A 16,062-nucleotide genomic window follows, 5' to 3' on the forward strand; every position below is an offset into this window, starting at 1 on the left:
TGCCATTTAAAAATCAGTACTGAGTATGAATAGGATTGGGCATAGCCATGGCAACATTAGGAATGTCACTGCTGAGAATTTCTGGAAAGTTAACCAATTACAGTACATTATACGCATGCACATATATAGTTCATACGGGCAAGGATGTAAGGATCTCATTGACTGTTAGGGTGACAAGCAAACTGTTATGGAATGCCGTGATCCAGAAACTAACCAAAAAATCCCAAACAAGCTGCAGGGTACAGTATAGTCCTAACCTTCTCAAGAGCTTGCTTTTGGTTATCTTCTAAATATGAATGAAGGAAAAATTCAACCAGAGGAGTTACAGGCTCGTGTCCAAGAACAAAGGACACAATTTAAAAGGATGAGCTTCCATGTCGCCGTGTCAGGTGGAATGGGTAGAAGTGGACTGAGGTCTGTCGCTCTGGTCGCTAAGCATGGTGCATGGCATCAGAGCGACAGACTCATAAAGCTAGTGGTTAAGTGAGTGATGATGGAGAAATGAAAAGCCAATCAAGTGTGGAGTGGAGCCTCCCACCTCTTGCCTGGCGTCCGGGCCCGCAGCCTTCCTGCGCTCCGGCGCTGTCCTGTCGCACACTCCAAGGGACCAACTGGCACCTGCGCCATTTGTGAGTCTTCCACCTGCAAGGAAAGAGCAGAAGCCTCATAGGGAGGAGGCAAAAATGCCAGGCAAACCATAGAGAGATGGTGGCATGGAAACATGACTTTGACCGCTACCAGTGGGAATATATTTCACAATGCTCAGTCCTATCTAAATGTAATTTGGATCTCTATCAAGACATTGTAAAAAGCAGCATTAAATATACAAGTACTTCCTATGGCTGTGGAGACAAGGGTTCATCATTGTCAATTTCTATAGACATGAACTCTATAGAGGCATTTAGCCTTCTTTTTTAAAACTGAAGTATAGTTGATACTTGTCACATTTTATTAGGACTGCCATCAGATGTAGCAGATAGTACTAGAAGTGAGGCATTCCATTTAAATAAGGTGTGTTTATTTTATATTTGAGTTATGAAACTGTATTCAAGTCATGAGCCTTCTGTATGGTATCTTTTGGTTAGCATTGCAGGGGTAACTGAGAAACTGCAATTACAATACATTTTACAAAAACAAATCTCCCACATAAATAAGTTTAGGGCTGATAGTCGTCAGTCAGTGTTCAGAGTAAACATGCATTTATACTGTTTGTCATATCAGAATTAAATACAGAGAAAATAAGATGGCAAATCTGCCATCAGATTCATCAGATTCATCTTATTTTGTGATCACACATTCCATCAGTTAATGCCGTAATATATCATCTGTCATCAGATTGCGATTATGTACCACATCAAGTTTCAGTTAGGTGCTTTCTTTTAACAGTTATGAGGAAAAATTTCCCTAATAATTATCAGGATGATGATCTATAGCTTGAATAACCTGCATTTTCCTTGAGGTGGCCACAAATGAACAGCACAGACATCTTATTAGCATCACTGAAATAAAGGTGTCATTTTGTGAACCGGAATGCCGGCATCTATGAGGAACAGGTGCTCTTTGGAGTCAGGGGAGGAATGCTTAGGCTATTTCCTCTACCAGGAAAAGAATTGCTTATGTGTTTCATAATTATTAACCATTTCTCCGGATTTCTTACAGTTTATATCACCATAAGACACTTCCCCCAATCCCTGGAGCTAGTGACACAATTTGGAAATTTACACAAATATCTGTCTCCGTGGAGATAATTTCGGTAACAGGGCAGCTCCCCTAAATGCTAACAGCCCCAGCCAGCGCAAACTCCACTGAGCCTGCAGGACCATCCTTGGCTTTCTTGTCTCATCGTTGGAAAGAAAATGGTCTTGGAGTATTTGCTCAGTGCATGGCTTACAGTGCTTCTCCTTTAACCCCATTACCTGTAGCTCTGGCACACTTGAGGGGCCTCACAGACTTTCTCTTCGTAGAGCGGGTCCATGCAGTCCCGGCCTCCGTTGGCTGGCAGCTGAATGATGACCCGGTGCCGAGACTGCTTTCTGACTCCGGAGTCCCCTGGAATGAGGCACCTTTTTAACTGCTGTACCCTGCTCTGATAAAACAATCTCCAAATGCCAGCCCGTGTGAAGAAATTACATTGCTTCCAGCACCACGTGCTTTGACAGCCCTGAACGAGAGGCCTCATCTAGTCTCATCATTTTCTAAATTCTCCAGACCCTTATACTGAGAACCAAACCAATTTATATTCCAAAATGTGAAAAACAGAGAAAAGAGTTCCATAGTCAACTAGGCTTGCTAATGTGCAGATACAAAGTAATTGCTCTTTTGTATATTTCTTTCCCCTCGAGAAATATGACAGATCTAATTAATTTACCTTCCTCTACCTTAAGTTTATTTTTATGCCATTTCACATGGTCCTGTTTACCACATGGGACTCATACAGTTCTAATGAATCTTTCTTAGGAGACTATACTCAATGTTTTAATGTGAAATTTTATTTCTTTGTTATTCACTTAATTTGAAATGCATACCTCATAAATTATTCTAGTCATTTATTATTCATGTTAAACAGTCTAAGATCTTCAATTCAGGTCACATTCTAAACATCAGGGCTGTAAGTAGTGAAACAAAAATGGTTTCTTAGAGGCAGAATTTTTACAGGAGCATTCAGAGTACCAATTACTGTAAGTAAATAACTCCAAATTATGTTTAAAAAAACCAATGGAAATAATTAAGATTTACCTTCAATGAAGGTATCAACTTGACAGTATTACTCATCTAAAGATGTCCAAATATTTTAGTATTTGAAAGAGACAATGTACAAGACTTGACAACTTTAATAAAAGATATTCTAATTTATAATATATACACCCTTTAAGGACAAACGTCCACATGGCACAATTTTACTTATATTAGAACTCCCTAAAGAATTATTTTAATAGAGTTCCCCTGATGCATTTACGTTTTTTTGCAAGATCATTAAATATTTGATATGCAGATATAAGAACAGAGAAATTTAGAAGGGTTAGCAGTCCCTAACAATGGATGCTTAATAAAAAATTAAATGAAACTAAGTTATTGTGTTAGTAGGAAAATGTGATTTGACAATTAGAACTTTCTAATAAGGGACATCTTTCCTCATGAAGTCGGGGTATCCCTCAACATGGTCTGGGCAAGTGACTCCCAGCAATGTGGACTGAAGATTTCCATAATAGAGGGGAGAAAGAATCAGATTAAAGATTCCTAAATGTCTGACTACATAGGAGAATTTCTTTCAAAAACTGAAAGTAAGGGGCGCCTGGATGGATCAGTCCTTAAGCGTCTGCCTCTGGCTCAGGTCATGATCCCAGCGTCCTGGGATCGAGCCCCCTTCTCCCCCCCATGGGGCTCCCTCCTCCACGGGAGGCCTGCTTCTCCCTCTCCCACACCCCCCCCCACCCCCCGCTTGTGTTCCCTCTCTCACTGTGTCTCTGTCAAATAAATAAATAAAATCTTAAAAAAAAAAAAACTGAAAATAAAAACAAAAACAGATTTCTCAGCCTATACCCAGAACTACTAAGTCAGAATCTCTGGGGGCTGGATTTGGGAATCTGGTTTTTACAAAGCTTGCCAGGGAATTGTGAATGAAGAGCCAGTTTGAGATCTACTGGAATAGACGACCTTGTATATCTTATCCCAATTTAAGGTTCTAGGGTTCACATGTAAGTTTTTAGCATCATTCCCATTGTGGGGGAAATCCGTACTACTAGTGATTGTGTTAACTATTTCAGTGAATGATTAGAATACGACAGGTAATAAAGTAGGGAATTAGGGGCTGGAGGTAGTGGGTAGCAGAGAATTAAAGCATTTGAAAATATTATCAAAGACTTTTTTTTTAATTGTAACAATAGCAGTTTGAATGCCAGTTGCAACCTCTACATATTAAATATCATTTATCTAGGAATGATCTAAGAAATGTCAATGGGACTTCTAATAAAATTGCTAATGCTGCTTCCATCCATTATGTTGTTCCAATGGCCCCTATTTTAAAGCCCAGGTGATAAATTCCTCTAGTAATTTAGAGCTAGGAAAATTTTGTTTCCCTTGACAATCTGTTAAGACTCTTACCTTTGATTCCCTGTTCCTCTTACAGGCTTCTATTTTTTGCTTTGTTCACCAGAATCTCAAGGCTAATTTTCTTCCCCTGCAGGAGCTTAACTTAACTTTGACTTTATCGTATAATTTTTCTCTTCCTCTCCCCTTTCCCCAACTCTATGTAGTACCTGACTCCATCCTTCTTTTACACTTTCTCTTCTTCTTTTTTTAATGTTATGATCTGTCTTTCATCTTTTTAAAAGAGTATACAAACCACATATTTATTCTTATCGTGTTTAACACTGGGGGGAGGAAGGAGGTAGTTGTTTGTTTAACGGGGAAAGAAGGAAAGAACATGGAGGAGCGGGTCTTTGTTTCCCGGATGGTCAAGATTCTCAGAGTGAGTAACTCGCCAACCCTTCTCTACCTGCAGGCAGACAACAGAGACGGGATTGAGACCCCAGGGATCTGGAACCTGGAGGAGACGAGGAGTTCAGCCTCAGTGGCCTCTTATACACGGAAGCTCCTGGTCACTAACTATCACCTGGGACACAGGCAGTGCTGTTCAGATTTGAGAAGCAGCAGGTAGTGTTTCAATCCTACTTCATTTTTTGACTTGAAAGCAACTATTTCACCTCAGGTACAACTCTGAAACATTCTAGTGTCTTTTCATCACCATGTCCACAAGCTTGTATTTCATATATAAGACCACGGTAACTCTTTTCACTTCCATAATTGATTCCACAGTGGCAATCCGCTTATTCTTAAAAAAGTTCAAATACCTTGACCTCGTGCAGCCCACAGAACAGAGACTGTGAGCTGATGAAAGCAGAACATTCCAAACATGTAACACCGACAGAGGCAGTTTAATGGGGTTACACAGGAAGTGTCACGATATCCATGTTTCTATCCACCGGGAGGTGCGTTGACTCTCAGATCTCAGTTAGGAAATTACTTGTATACTCAAAGAAACAGCACTGTGGAGCTCAGCCAGGTTACAGAGCCCTCAGATCAGAATGCAGACAAAGGGAGAGCTACGGCACATATTTAAAAAGAAAAGTGGATGGTTTCTCACTAATAACTTGAGCTGGCAAACTTGGAATTTTACAACCTTCATAGTTTTCTGTACGCATTTGCACCCAATTTATTGTACGTGGTTGATAGACATGCATAGTTTCCATTTATCTTTGTGTATTAGCACGTAGAACACCAGTCACACATGGTAAGGATTTAATAAATATTTGCTGAATGAGCACACATTTATTTCACTTCTCAACTGGACTGTTAGTTAGCATCTTCTATTTCTTTTTATCCATGTCCTTATAGTAGGAAGCACATGGGTACAAAGTCTGTGCACTGAGGATTAATAAAAAAATAAGGGATCGTTTTGTTCATTGGAAATAATAAACATGGGGAAAATAGAGAAATATTCCTGTAGTGTTTATACTTGAAAATATCTATCTAGGATAGAAATAGAAAAAAGGGGTTAGATATTCAGAAAACAATTATGTGATAATGAGGCACACAGACTCAGAGGGTATGCAATCGCTCATGTAGTCATAGCATTTTACAGATTAAGACATTCAAGATAAATTTCACCAGAGAATTTACTTGATGGGAGGACTTAAAGGGCAGGCAAAACTAAGGTTTGTTAAGCTAGATGGGGGAGGGATGGCAGGCTGGAGCAGCAGAGTGCTAGGAAATTGAAAGGGAAATGTTTCATGCAAGAAGCAAAATGTAAAGGTAGTTTTCATATGCTTGGGGGTAATTCTAGTGCCATATTGCTTCAGGGCATAGAATAGATTTCTCTGCAATATCCTTTCTAGCTCTCAAGTCAATAAATGCAGTTTAGAAAAAAGGAGTGAACAGAATTTGAACAGTAAAATTATTATTTAATCAAAAGTATTGATATTTTTAAGATTATAGTTACAAGTAATTTATATGTATGAATGTTTCCTATTTTTAAGAAAAGTCCTGTGTAAAAACTTATAAAATTTGGAAAAAGTTAACAAGTGCATTGATTTGGGGATTAAAACTGCTCTCTACTCCATACTGATCTTTATTGGCATTGATTTTTCAAGACACATCTTGAGAGCGGGCTGAATAACATTTCAAATAATTCTTTTTGTTCTTCCTGGCATGCTAAGCTATTCTCATCCATCTTCTGCAATACTACAGTGTAACTTTACCTCTTTAAAGTGATTTTTATTTTATTTAGTTATTTATTTTTTAAGAATTTTCTTCCCCTTTTTTTTTTTAAGATTTTATTTATTTATTCATGAGAGACGGGGGGTGGGGGGCAGAGGGAGAAGCAGGCTCCCAAGGAGCAGGGAGCCCGATGCAGGACTCGATCCCAGGACCCTGGGATCATGACCTGAGCCGAAGGCAGACGCTTAACCGTCTGAGCCACCCAGGCGCCCTAAAGTGATTTTTAAAGGGAGGGTGGTTCCACATTTTCATAAGTCTAAAACTCTAATAAGATTTAGACTTTACCTGCAGAATTAAAAAAAACACTCTATCCTTGAGTTAATTTCTGTTGCTATTTTCTATCCTTGAACATAGAACTCCATTTACTATTTTTAATTGTGTGCTGAAATCAGTGTTATTTCACTAAAGCTTGGATTATTCCCATTTCATACCAAATAATGAAAACAAACAAACAAACAAACAAACAAAACCCTAACCACATGTCATTGCTTTTTTTTCCCCTTACAACAATAGGCTAGTTTTCTATAACACCATTGTATTGTTATTATCAGTTAAGGCAGTCTACAGGCAAAAACAGAAAAGGCTTCTCCAGGACCACAATGCATCATGGCACTGTTGTCCAACAGCAACGCCCTCTCCCACCCCCTAGGCTTTATTTCCTCAATACACAATTAGAGTTATTCTTTTAAAGTCTGAGTGCCTAGGTTTAGGGTTTCTGAAAGCCTTTTGTTATATGAGATTCAGTACAGAGCTTCCAAGTAGAACAAGCAGGGCTGGTCTCCTGCTCCTGCTGAGATGACCTGTGCTCGACCGAAACAGCCCTGCCTCTCGGAGAGCTTCCTGTCACAGGACAGCAGGTTTCTGAGCTGGCATTCTTGCACACCTTGGCCACTACCACCCGAGAGCTCCAGGGGAGAGAACAGTAGCCTAGTGGCACCGTGCATTTTAATTCACAGCAGTTACTAAATCCTTCAAGAGACCAGCCCAACTAAACTCATTCTATATCTCACATATCTGTCACTCACCACAAGAAACTAGCACCGCTGCCACCACCCCCTCCTGACCCCCCACATGTCTTCCGTCATCATCTGGACCCACAGCACTCCCTACATGTGTAACCTGATTTTCAATTTCTCATTTTATTCCATCCTCTAATCTTTCCACCTTGACACCCATTAGAACACATGGTCTCTCATCTTCTATCTCTTCTTGGAAAGTTTCCTTCCTATTTTTTGCCAGTGGAAGCTGATTCTAGCCATGTCCTAGACTTCTCTTCTTTTATCTTTAAAAATCTCCAACTCCTCTGTCACCAACATTCCATCAGCTATCCACCTTGTAGCCGCCAGCTACCAACATTTCATTAATTAACAACTGTAGAATGTCCCTCAATGAAATCCTTTCTTTTCCTACCCCTGCCACCACTCTACTGGCTTTGGCAACCACATGGTTATTCCATGCAAGGTGCTGGGCTCTGAATTACTGTACCTCCTCATCTTCAATGACCTTTTCCTCCATTTCAAATCAATTACTAGCGCTTTCCATTCATCCCTTGATGTTATTATCATAGTACTTGCACACTCTCATCTTAAAACATCTTACTTTCCCGTCATTCCTCCTAACCTTCCAGTTCAATGGCTTCAGTTCTCATCTTACTAAAATTCTTCAAACTCAATTGAGACTGCCAGTCCACTTTCCTTATTACTTTTTCATTATCTATCATTCCCTTCATAACCTCACTTCCATCCCAAACCAACTTAGATTGCATACTCCATTATTACAATGAAGACTCCTTTGAAAACACCCTTGATACCCTGTTCCTCTCTTTTTTCCTTGTACTTTCCTGGGAAAGCCCCAATTCTAATCAAAACCAATTATTTGGTTACACTTTTTCTGCACTCAGGCAGCTGAACATGGCTGGAGAAACAATGACAACTGTGTTGAGCAATTCCTTTTTAAAGACATAACTAAGTGGGCACTCCATGTTGCCTAGAAATTCTACATGTTATTAGCTTGTCTGCTTTTGCGTTCTCCAAAATGATGTCACATCTTCTTTTCTTTCCTCAACCCCCCTGCACCTGTGCCTTGATCCTTCATACTCATTGAGAGATTAGAACCATTACTAAATGCCTGGTCAGTCTCATACCACCAGACTATAAGCTTCTTGAGAACAAGGAACATTGATTTCCTTGTTTACTGCTATAACATTTATATTTAAAATTGTGCTTGGCATATTTATTTGAGAAATCTTTGTAGAAAGAAAAAAATTTATAATTGCTTAAAATAATATATATGATGTTTAATGACATAATGAGCATTTAAAAATAATTATCACTAAACATAACAAATAACAAATAATAATCACATTTTTTTCTTCATCATGATCTAAATACTTTTCTCACACTGGTACACAAACTTCTAAGAAAGACTGCATTAATAAGTCAAATTAAAACATTCACTAGACAGGGGCGCCTGGGTGGCTCAGTTGTTAAGCGTCTGCCTTCGGCTTGGGTCATAATCCCAGGGTCCTGGGATCGAGCCCCGCATCGGGCTGCCTGCTCAGCAGGAAGCCTGCTTCTCCCTCTCCACTACCCCTGCTTGTGTTCCCTCTCTCGCATTCTCTTTTTCTGTCAAATAAAAAAAAATAAAATCTTCAAAAAAAATTCACTAGACATTGACCATATGCAGCATGAAGGTTATTTCCTACAGGAACTTAAATAAAAAGAAAATATGGGATGGATGGATGGATAGATAAATCAATCAATCAATCAATCATTAAAAGGCTAACCAATAAATTATGTCAGTTGGATCATGGTTCACAAAGCATAGAGCCCTTTACCATATATTTTCCTCATTTGTGCCACAGAACAACTCATAGATGTTATAAGCAAGGCTTGGCGAGCTTAAGTATCTTGCATAAGGTTACCTGGCTGCTAAGTGGCCAAGACAGGTGTTCAGACAAGATTTGCTGATTTAAAGTTCACTCATTCCATTATACCATAAGACCCACTACTTACACGTATGCCCCAAAACTAAAAATTGTATCCTGCTATACATAAGTCCAATTTGGTCTTCTATAACTTGTCTCCATTCTTCTTTCCAACTTCACATCTTGATTTTTCTCCCTACCCTCTGGGCTCCAATGGGCTAGTTGTCATTTTCCTCTCAAACAACACACATTCACATGGTCATCCAAGAGTTTTCCTGATGCTTTTGGTCATCTCTTGGGATTCTTTTATGTGTTCCCTCTTTTAAAAGATTGCTTCTACCTTCATTTCAACAAGATTTTCCCTACTATTTGTTCCCTCAATAATTTCCCTCTTCCCTTCCTTAGAGCTCTGTTTTACCACTAAATTTTATTATCAAGTCTTAACATTATCTGGTTTATATTGAAGAGTTTTGCATTTTAGAACTCATATTATTTTATTCTATAATTTAAATGAAATCAAAAGCTTCATTGAAGTCAGGGACTGTGTCTTCTCTACAGGGCCATTAATGTACCAGTTATATATAGGAATCAATAAATAAGAAATCCAATAAGTTTTTATGCATATATATACATATGAGTATTAATTTAATTAACATGTACATAGTATTTATAGTCTATTTATTTATCTGTCTGCTAAATTTTATTTAAAGGGCCTTATGTAAGTAATCATAGTTTGTCACATAATTTTTAAAAAAAATTTATAAACGGTCAGAGAACAAATCACTTTCTTAGTACTGTAAAAATCAGAAATCAAAATAAATTTTATATTATTTGATTTTAAATTACAGAATTTGTATAATTAAATTATATCTTTTGTTTCTTTTCCAGGCATATATAATACATAAGAAAATAAATGCATTTTTAAGAACTTACAGAAGAAAATTCATAGGCTACTAAACCAGTTTCTAATACCTGGATATATCCCAATATCCCAAACTAATTTCAAATGAAGACCTAAAGAAATGAGAAAAATTTACCCGATTCCTCACTTTTGTGACTATCCTAGATTCAATTTAATGGAATATTTTATGTTTTTCAACTTTATTTCCTTGAACTACTTTAGAGCATTTCAAGTTTTATTTTAAAATACTTTACTCAGTACAAAGAAATATTTAATATAAGAAAAAGGCAAAGGTTTTTCTCCACCTTCAAAAATTTCACTTAAAAATGGTTTGTGTTAGTTTATTAATTACATGATTATAAGTGTAACTGCACATATTTTGGAATTATTAGTAAATGGCCTTATCTCATACTAACATGAACCTTAAGTATAAAACATAAAGAAGAAAATTTGAAAGTACATGAATTCCATGTAATAAATAACCTTTTTTATTGTAGTGATGAATAACTAACATTTACCACAGAAATATTGACTGATAAAGTACAATTCTGTTGCTGATTATGACCAAGCCAAACAATATCATATGTTATTTAAAGAAAATAAGAGAGGAAAATGGAAAAGTTGTCAGTGACACTGCTTTATGACTAAGTTTAATGCCATTAACATTGTTTTGAAAATATTAATGCTTAAAACTTTTTGCACCAAAACCTGTTTAGATGTCTTAAAAGACCTTTAAAATCAAAATTTTATATCCTTGCTCACTTAATGGTTTATTTTTATTTGATGTTTCAAAGGTACCTAAAATTTTTTAAAAAGCATAAAAAGGAACTCATGTTTTAACTGTATAAAATGATAATCACACTGTAAAAACAATCCATTATTAAATTTATGATCTCATATAATATCTTAAGGATTTAAATAATTTTTGGCAATTTAAAATAGTTGTTAATCTAGAAGTTGATTCTTCTTCTTCTTTTTTTAAAATGATTTCACTTGTTTAGAGAGGAAGAGTAAATGGGGGAAAGGACAGAGGGAGAGAGAACCTCAAGCAGGCTCTGCACTGAGTGTGGAACACGGACACAGGGCTTGATCTCATGACCCTGCGATCATGACCTGAGCCAAAATCAAGAGTCAGATGCTTAACCAACTGGGCCACCCCGGCCCCCCTAGAAGTTGATTCTTAACTGAATCTCTTTAGTCAAAGTCCAGAAGCATAAATAAAATAAAAGCATAAAAAAATTTAAGAAAAACTATCTGTATTTGCTGGGAGAGTAAAATAAAAAAAAAAAAAAAAAAGGAGACAGTATCACCTGTGACACTGAGAGAAAATTTGCTCAGGTATTGCATAAGTCACCTGGAGGATACTGTTATCTTTCTCAGCAGCAATGAGAAAGGACCCCATCCTGGAGGGTAAAGAATTATCAAAGTGTCTGCCATGATATTAAAGAGTCTTTGTAAGTAATAAAAGCAAAACCAAACCAAACTGGGAACAAATCCTCATCCTGCAAATGCCTCATGGCACCTAAGTATTGGAAGAGGTACAATCCAGCCATTTTTCTCTTTCCTTTACTCCCAGCCTTGGGGGCTGCATAATTGAATCTATGGTGAATCTGGGCCCATGGCTATCTATTTCTTTCCAGTCAGAGGGCTGGAAGCCATGAGTACTGATAAGATTGCTGTACATTCTTTTTGAAATACACAGGGACACAATACATTCTTTTAGAATTAATGTTAAAGGAAACCTTATTAATATAATAAAGCCTAGAATCCATTCATTTTGATCTACATCATATAGTCTTAAATCAGTTTTTGGCTTAAAACTCATTTGTTTGGTTCTTTAAAGCTGTGTTATTTTCTAGAAGGAAACTAGAATTTTATGGCATGCACGACAAACCAGGATTACCCAGCCCCATGTAAGAATCACAAACATGCTCAGCCAGAAGAACTTGGAGGTCCTGCCTGGTGAGTGTTTTCTAGGTGAGTAGCCTTCAGAACTCTGTAGCTCATACCTTCTTTACATGAGGAGGGGCATGATGTCCAGTCACTATATGGTGTCACAATACAGTCCTTCCTACAAGGAAGCAGACAGGGTCTCACTGTTTCAGGTCGAAGGCTTTCAGGACACCTAGAAAATGCAAAGGGAAATTACTTTGCCTCTTTGGTAACCCAAAAAAACAGGTAATTTAGTACCTTTAAATCTTTCATTACTAAAATTGCTAAACAGTCACCAACCTGTATTATTTAACTTCCAGGAGCCTGTTTGTTTTTGCTAAGAATTTTACAACTAAATTAATTCTTCCAAACTAGACCTCAATAAAGCTTCTCAAGGCCAGATGTGTAAATTTAATAATAGTAATTGTGCTACTAGAACAAAATGTAATAATTATACCTTATCCTCTTATAAAAATCTCTCCATTAATAAATACATATTTTCTAACTTGCTCTATAAGAAATTTGTGGAAATTCAAATTACTAGTTTAAGGACAAATTCTGCATCTTTGTATAAATAAATAGGCTTATTGCTGATTATAAGTTTCCAGATTATTCTACTTTATTTTTACAAAATATGTGTGGCATAAAATAAATTTATAATGGAGTATATCCAATACACAGTACATGCTCAAAGAGAACTATATTTATAGCTGTATATTTCTTAATAAATAACAAAATAATAAAAGTATATAGAGCATTATGATAAGCAGTTTTTTGCTTTACTCATGGTTTCATTTAGTGTCTCTCTTCTTATTTTTTCTTCCATGCTGTCCCCAGTTTCAAATTATCCCAATTATGGGATTTTAAGTATATTTATAAATTAAAATATTTTGGGGACAAAAAGAGTGAATATAAATAAAACAAAAAATGTCAACCAGTAATTCAAAGAAAAATAAAATACTGTGTTTTTGACAAGTTATAGTAAAATTAATTATTTTCAAAAATACAGCAAACATCTATTATTTATTAGGAACACAAGAGAAAGATAATGAGAAAACACTGAAATGTCTTACTTTATACAAGAGTTTTTACTTTTTAAAAGATAACTATAGGAAGCTGATGTAAGAGTTTTAAGTATACTGTCTTGTTGATTGTATACTTAAGTGATTTTTAAGTTTCCTAATTCTTCCCTGTATCTTCAAGATCTGATTCTACTATTGCTAGTGGTCAAATACTGACCACTAGCATTAACACTAGAAGAGGATGTACATTAAGGACAACAAAACATAATAGCATAATTCATATAACTAAAAGTAACTTATTGTTCTGATTCCTAAGGAGTTCTCTTTTGAGGTCATATAAATCTCTGACAAGGAAGCTAAGAGGCAGTGAAGAAATAAACCAAACCACTAGTATTATTAGTTGCTGGAATAACTTGGCAAATTAGTGAAAAATGGGATTTAAAAATACTCCCAATGGGAGAAGCCAAATTTTCTGTAGGTCAGGATAAATTGTCTTTTAACAAGTAAGTTAATCAGGTTTTCACAACTGAACTATGAGTGAAAAAAAAAAAATCAACATCATTAATCTCCTTTCCATAATTTCTTTGTAACACTTTGCTGACACTTCACTTCTTATATAACTTGTATTACACTTATTCATCTACATGTTCCATCTCATACATAAATATTATGTTCTATTCAAGTATGCAGATACATGCTTTCCTCTCTCACTCTGTATCACTAGAGTTTATTTGGAAGTGGATTTGAAAAATATATTGGACTCAAGATTTCAAAAAGAAATAATCACCCTGGTTTATGTTTTTTTTTTAAAAGAATAGTTACTATCCTATTAAAGATTTTAATTAATTAATTAATTAATTAATTTGACACAGAGAGAGAGACAGCCAGAGAGGGAACACAAGCAGGGGGAGTGGGAAAGGGAGAAGCAGGCTTCCCGCTGAGCAGGGAGCCCCATGCGGGGCTTGATCCCAAGACCCTGGGATCATGACCCGAGCCAAAGGCAGATGCTCAACGACAGCCACCCAGGCGACCCTCCCTGGTTTATGTTGAGGATAACCTTGGATTTTCCTAATTGCTAGGACAACAAAGAAATTTAGATGTGAGTCACAGAAGTTATGAATTGTTACAACTGAACTTATAAAAAACTAGAATTATAATTTAACCTGTATTCTTAGCCAGGAAACATTGTATGGCAAACCCCACATATAATACTGTTAATTCTTTTGGAATTATGGAATTATTGATTAGTTATTATTATTGGAGGCACTTCTTTTCAATGAAGCAATTTTACAACTTTAATAATGGGAGAGCATTCATAGCAAGCTCTTCAAATTTTAGCCCTTTATAAATCAATGGAATTTACAATGTTATCATTGACAACCTCCAAAATTCTGTTTTAGTTTAGAAATATCCACAGCAAGATACTTGGCTAGCTGTGGAGAACAAAATTACTAACAACAAAGCCGTTAAATGAACACACAAAGATAAATTATACAGCCTAGATTACATCCAATAAAATAAATTCAGACTTCCTTTGGCGAAGCAATTGGTTCAGTCAACATGCTTCTTTTCTCCTTTGTAGTGTTTGTATTTAGTGTTTGTGGTTTAAATCAAGGAATTGATTTCCCCCCAAATCTTATTCAAGGTCAAATTAAACAGATGTGATAGGAGTTGAAGTTTGTTACTTGGAGGATAGATAAGATCAATAACATTGATTTTACCATTGAACAGTAATCTGTTTTATTAAGAGGAGTTTAAAACAATGTTTCTATTTGCATTTTTGTTTCAAATGCCTAGCACCGAAAAGCATTCACTGAATTTAACCTAGCTTTTAGGGATAAGGGCAGTAACAACACCTTCTTCTGGTTTCACAGTATTTGCTTAATTTTTCAGAACTTTAATGGTAAAGTAAATCCATTTAATTTGACAAATCTATACACGTATCCAGGTCATTGAATAAAGGCTGTAAGGGCAAAGCAAATTTTTAATGGATTATTGTGGTGGCTTGACACAGGGCTTCAGGATACCCTTCCTATTGAATGATTTAATGACATTAATCCATCAGGCTCTTTCACACATAGGTTTATACACATGTATACCTATTGTTTAGCAAAAACAGTCTGTAACTTGGAAAAGTGAGGAAAATATCAACAGCGGTATTTGTAGGTGATAACTGAGGATCAGGAACAGACTGAGCTCACTTGTAGCAGCTCAGCATAATAACCCTCAATCCTGTGCCAGTTTGGTCAGGTTATAATCCTCTGCAGGGAATATTTCTACCTGCATGCTTGTCCCAGCAAGACCCAGAATCTTCCAGGACTTGGCACTTCAGCCCCTGCTGTTATTGCCAGAGAATTTTAATACACTGCACATTAACTTCCTGTGTTACATTGTTTCCATATTTCTATTAAAATAGTGGTTTGGGGCTACCTATTAAGGATGTGGAATAGTTTCTCAATTTATTCAAGTCTTCTGGCATATATTTTCTAATGTTTCAGAATTTCAAACTATATAATAAAATGAAGTATGGGGCAAAATATCCTTAATGTCTGGAACCCTGGCCACGTAAAAACAACTCCTAATGGGATTATTATTTATCCCCTGAAGTTTTCCATACATCAGGTACATTATTATCATTTCCCTGAAACACTAGGAAGGATCTCAAATTTTTAAGAGAAAATAATACTCTCCCAGATTTATTGAGTGCTTATATTATTATTTTTTTTATTAAATCCTTTCAATAAACTTTGAAAACTAAGGCCAGAATCGGTTAAGGAGCATGCTTAAGGTCACACATAATATTGAAGCACCTGGCCTAGTATTTGGAAATTACCAGGCCGTTTTTATACCAATGCAAAACTGACTGGTTTGACTTTCCATGTTTCACATGGCTAAGAAGATTTGAATTCTAAAAGATTTATGCTGTCTATATCTCAAAAGATAAAAGTATTTCTTTTCCCCCTTAAAGGAATACGTTTTTGGAACTGATTTATTAATTTTCTCGA

General features: G+C 36.3%; 1 protein-coding gene across 1 annotated transcript in view; it reads right to left on the minus strand.

The window, feature by feature from the left end:
• The window catches only part of THSD7A (thrombospondin type 1 domain containing 7A), a 436,418-nt gene that overhangs the window by 80,997 nt on the left and 339,359 nt on the right, over nucleotides 1–16,062 (minus strand). The window contains exons 9-11 of the mRNA XM_078059314.1: nucleotides 12,113–12,228; nucleotides 1,917–2,049; nucleotides 539–642 (exon numbers count right to left, since the gene is read on the minus strand). Of these exons, the coding sequence (XP_077915440.1) occupies nucleotides 539–642; nucleotides 1,917–2,049; nucleotides 12,113–12,228 (353 nt within the window). The remainder of the gene's footprint in view (nucleotides 1–538; nucleotides 643–1,916; nucleotides 2,050–12,112; nucleotides 12,229–16,062) is intronic.

This window comes from Halichoerus grypus, chromosome 12 (assembly GCF_964656455.1).
Source record: "Halichoerus grypus chromosome 12, mHalGry1.hap1.1, whole genome shotgun sequence".
Lineage (NCBI taxonomy): Eukaryota > Metazoa > Chordata > Mammalia > Carnivora > Phocidae > Halichoerus > Halichoerus grypus.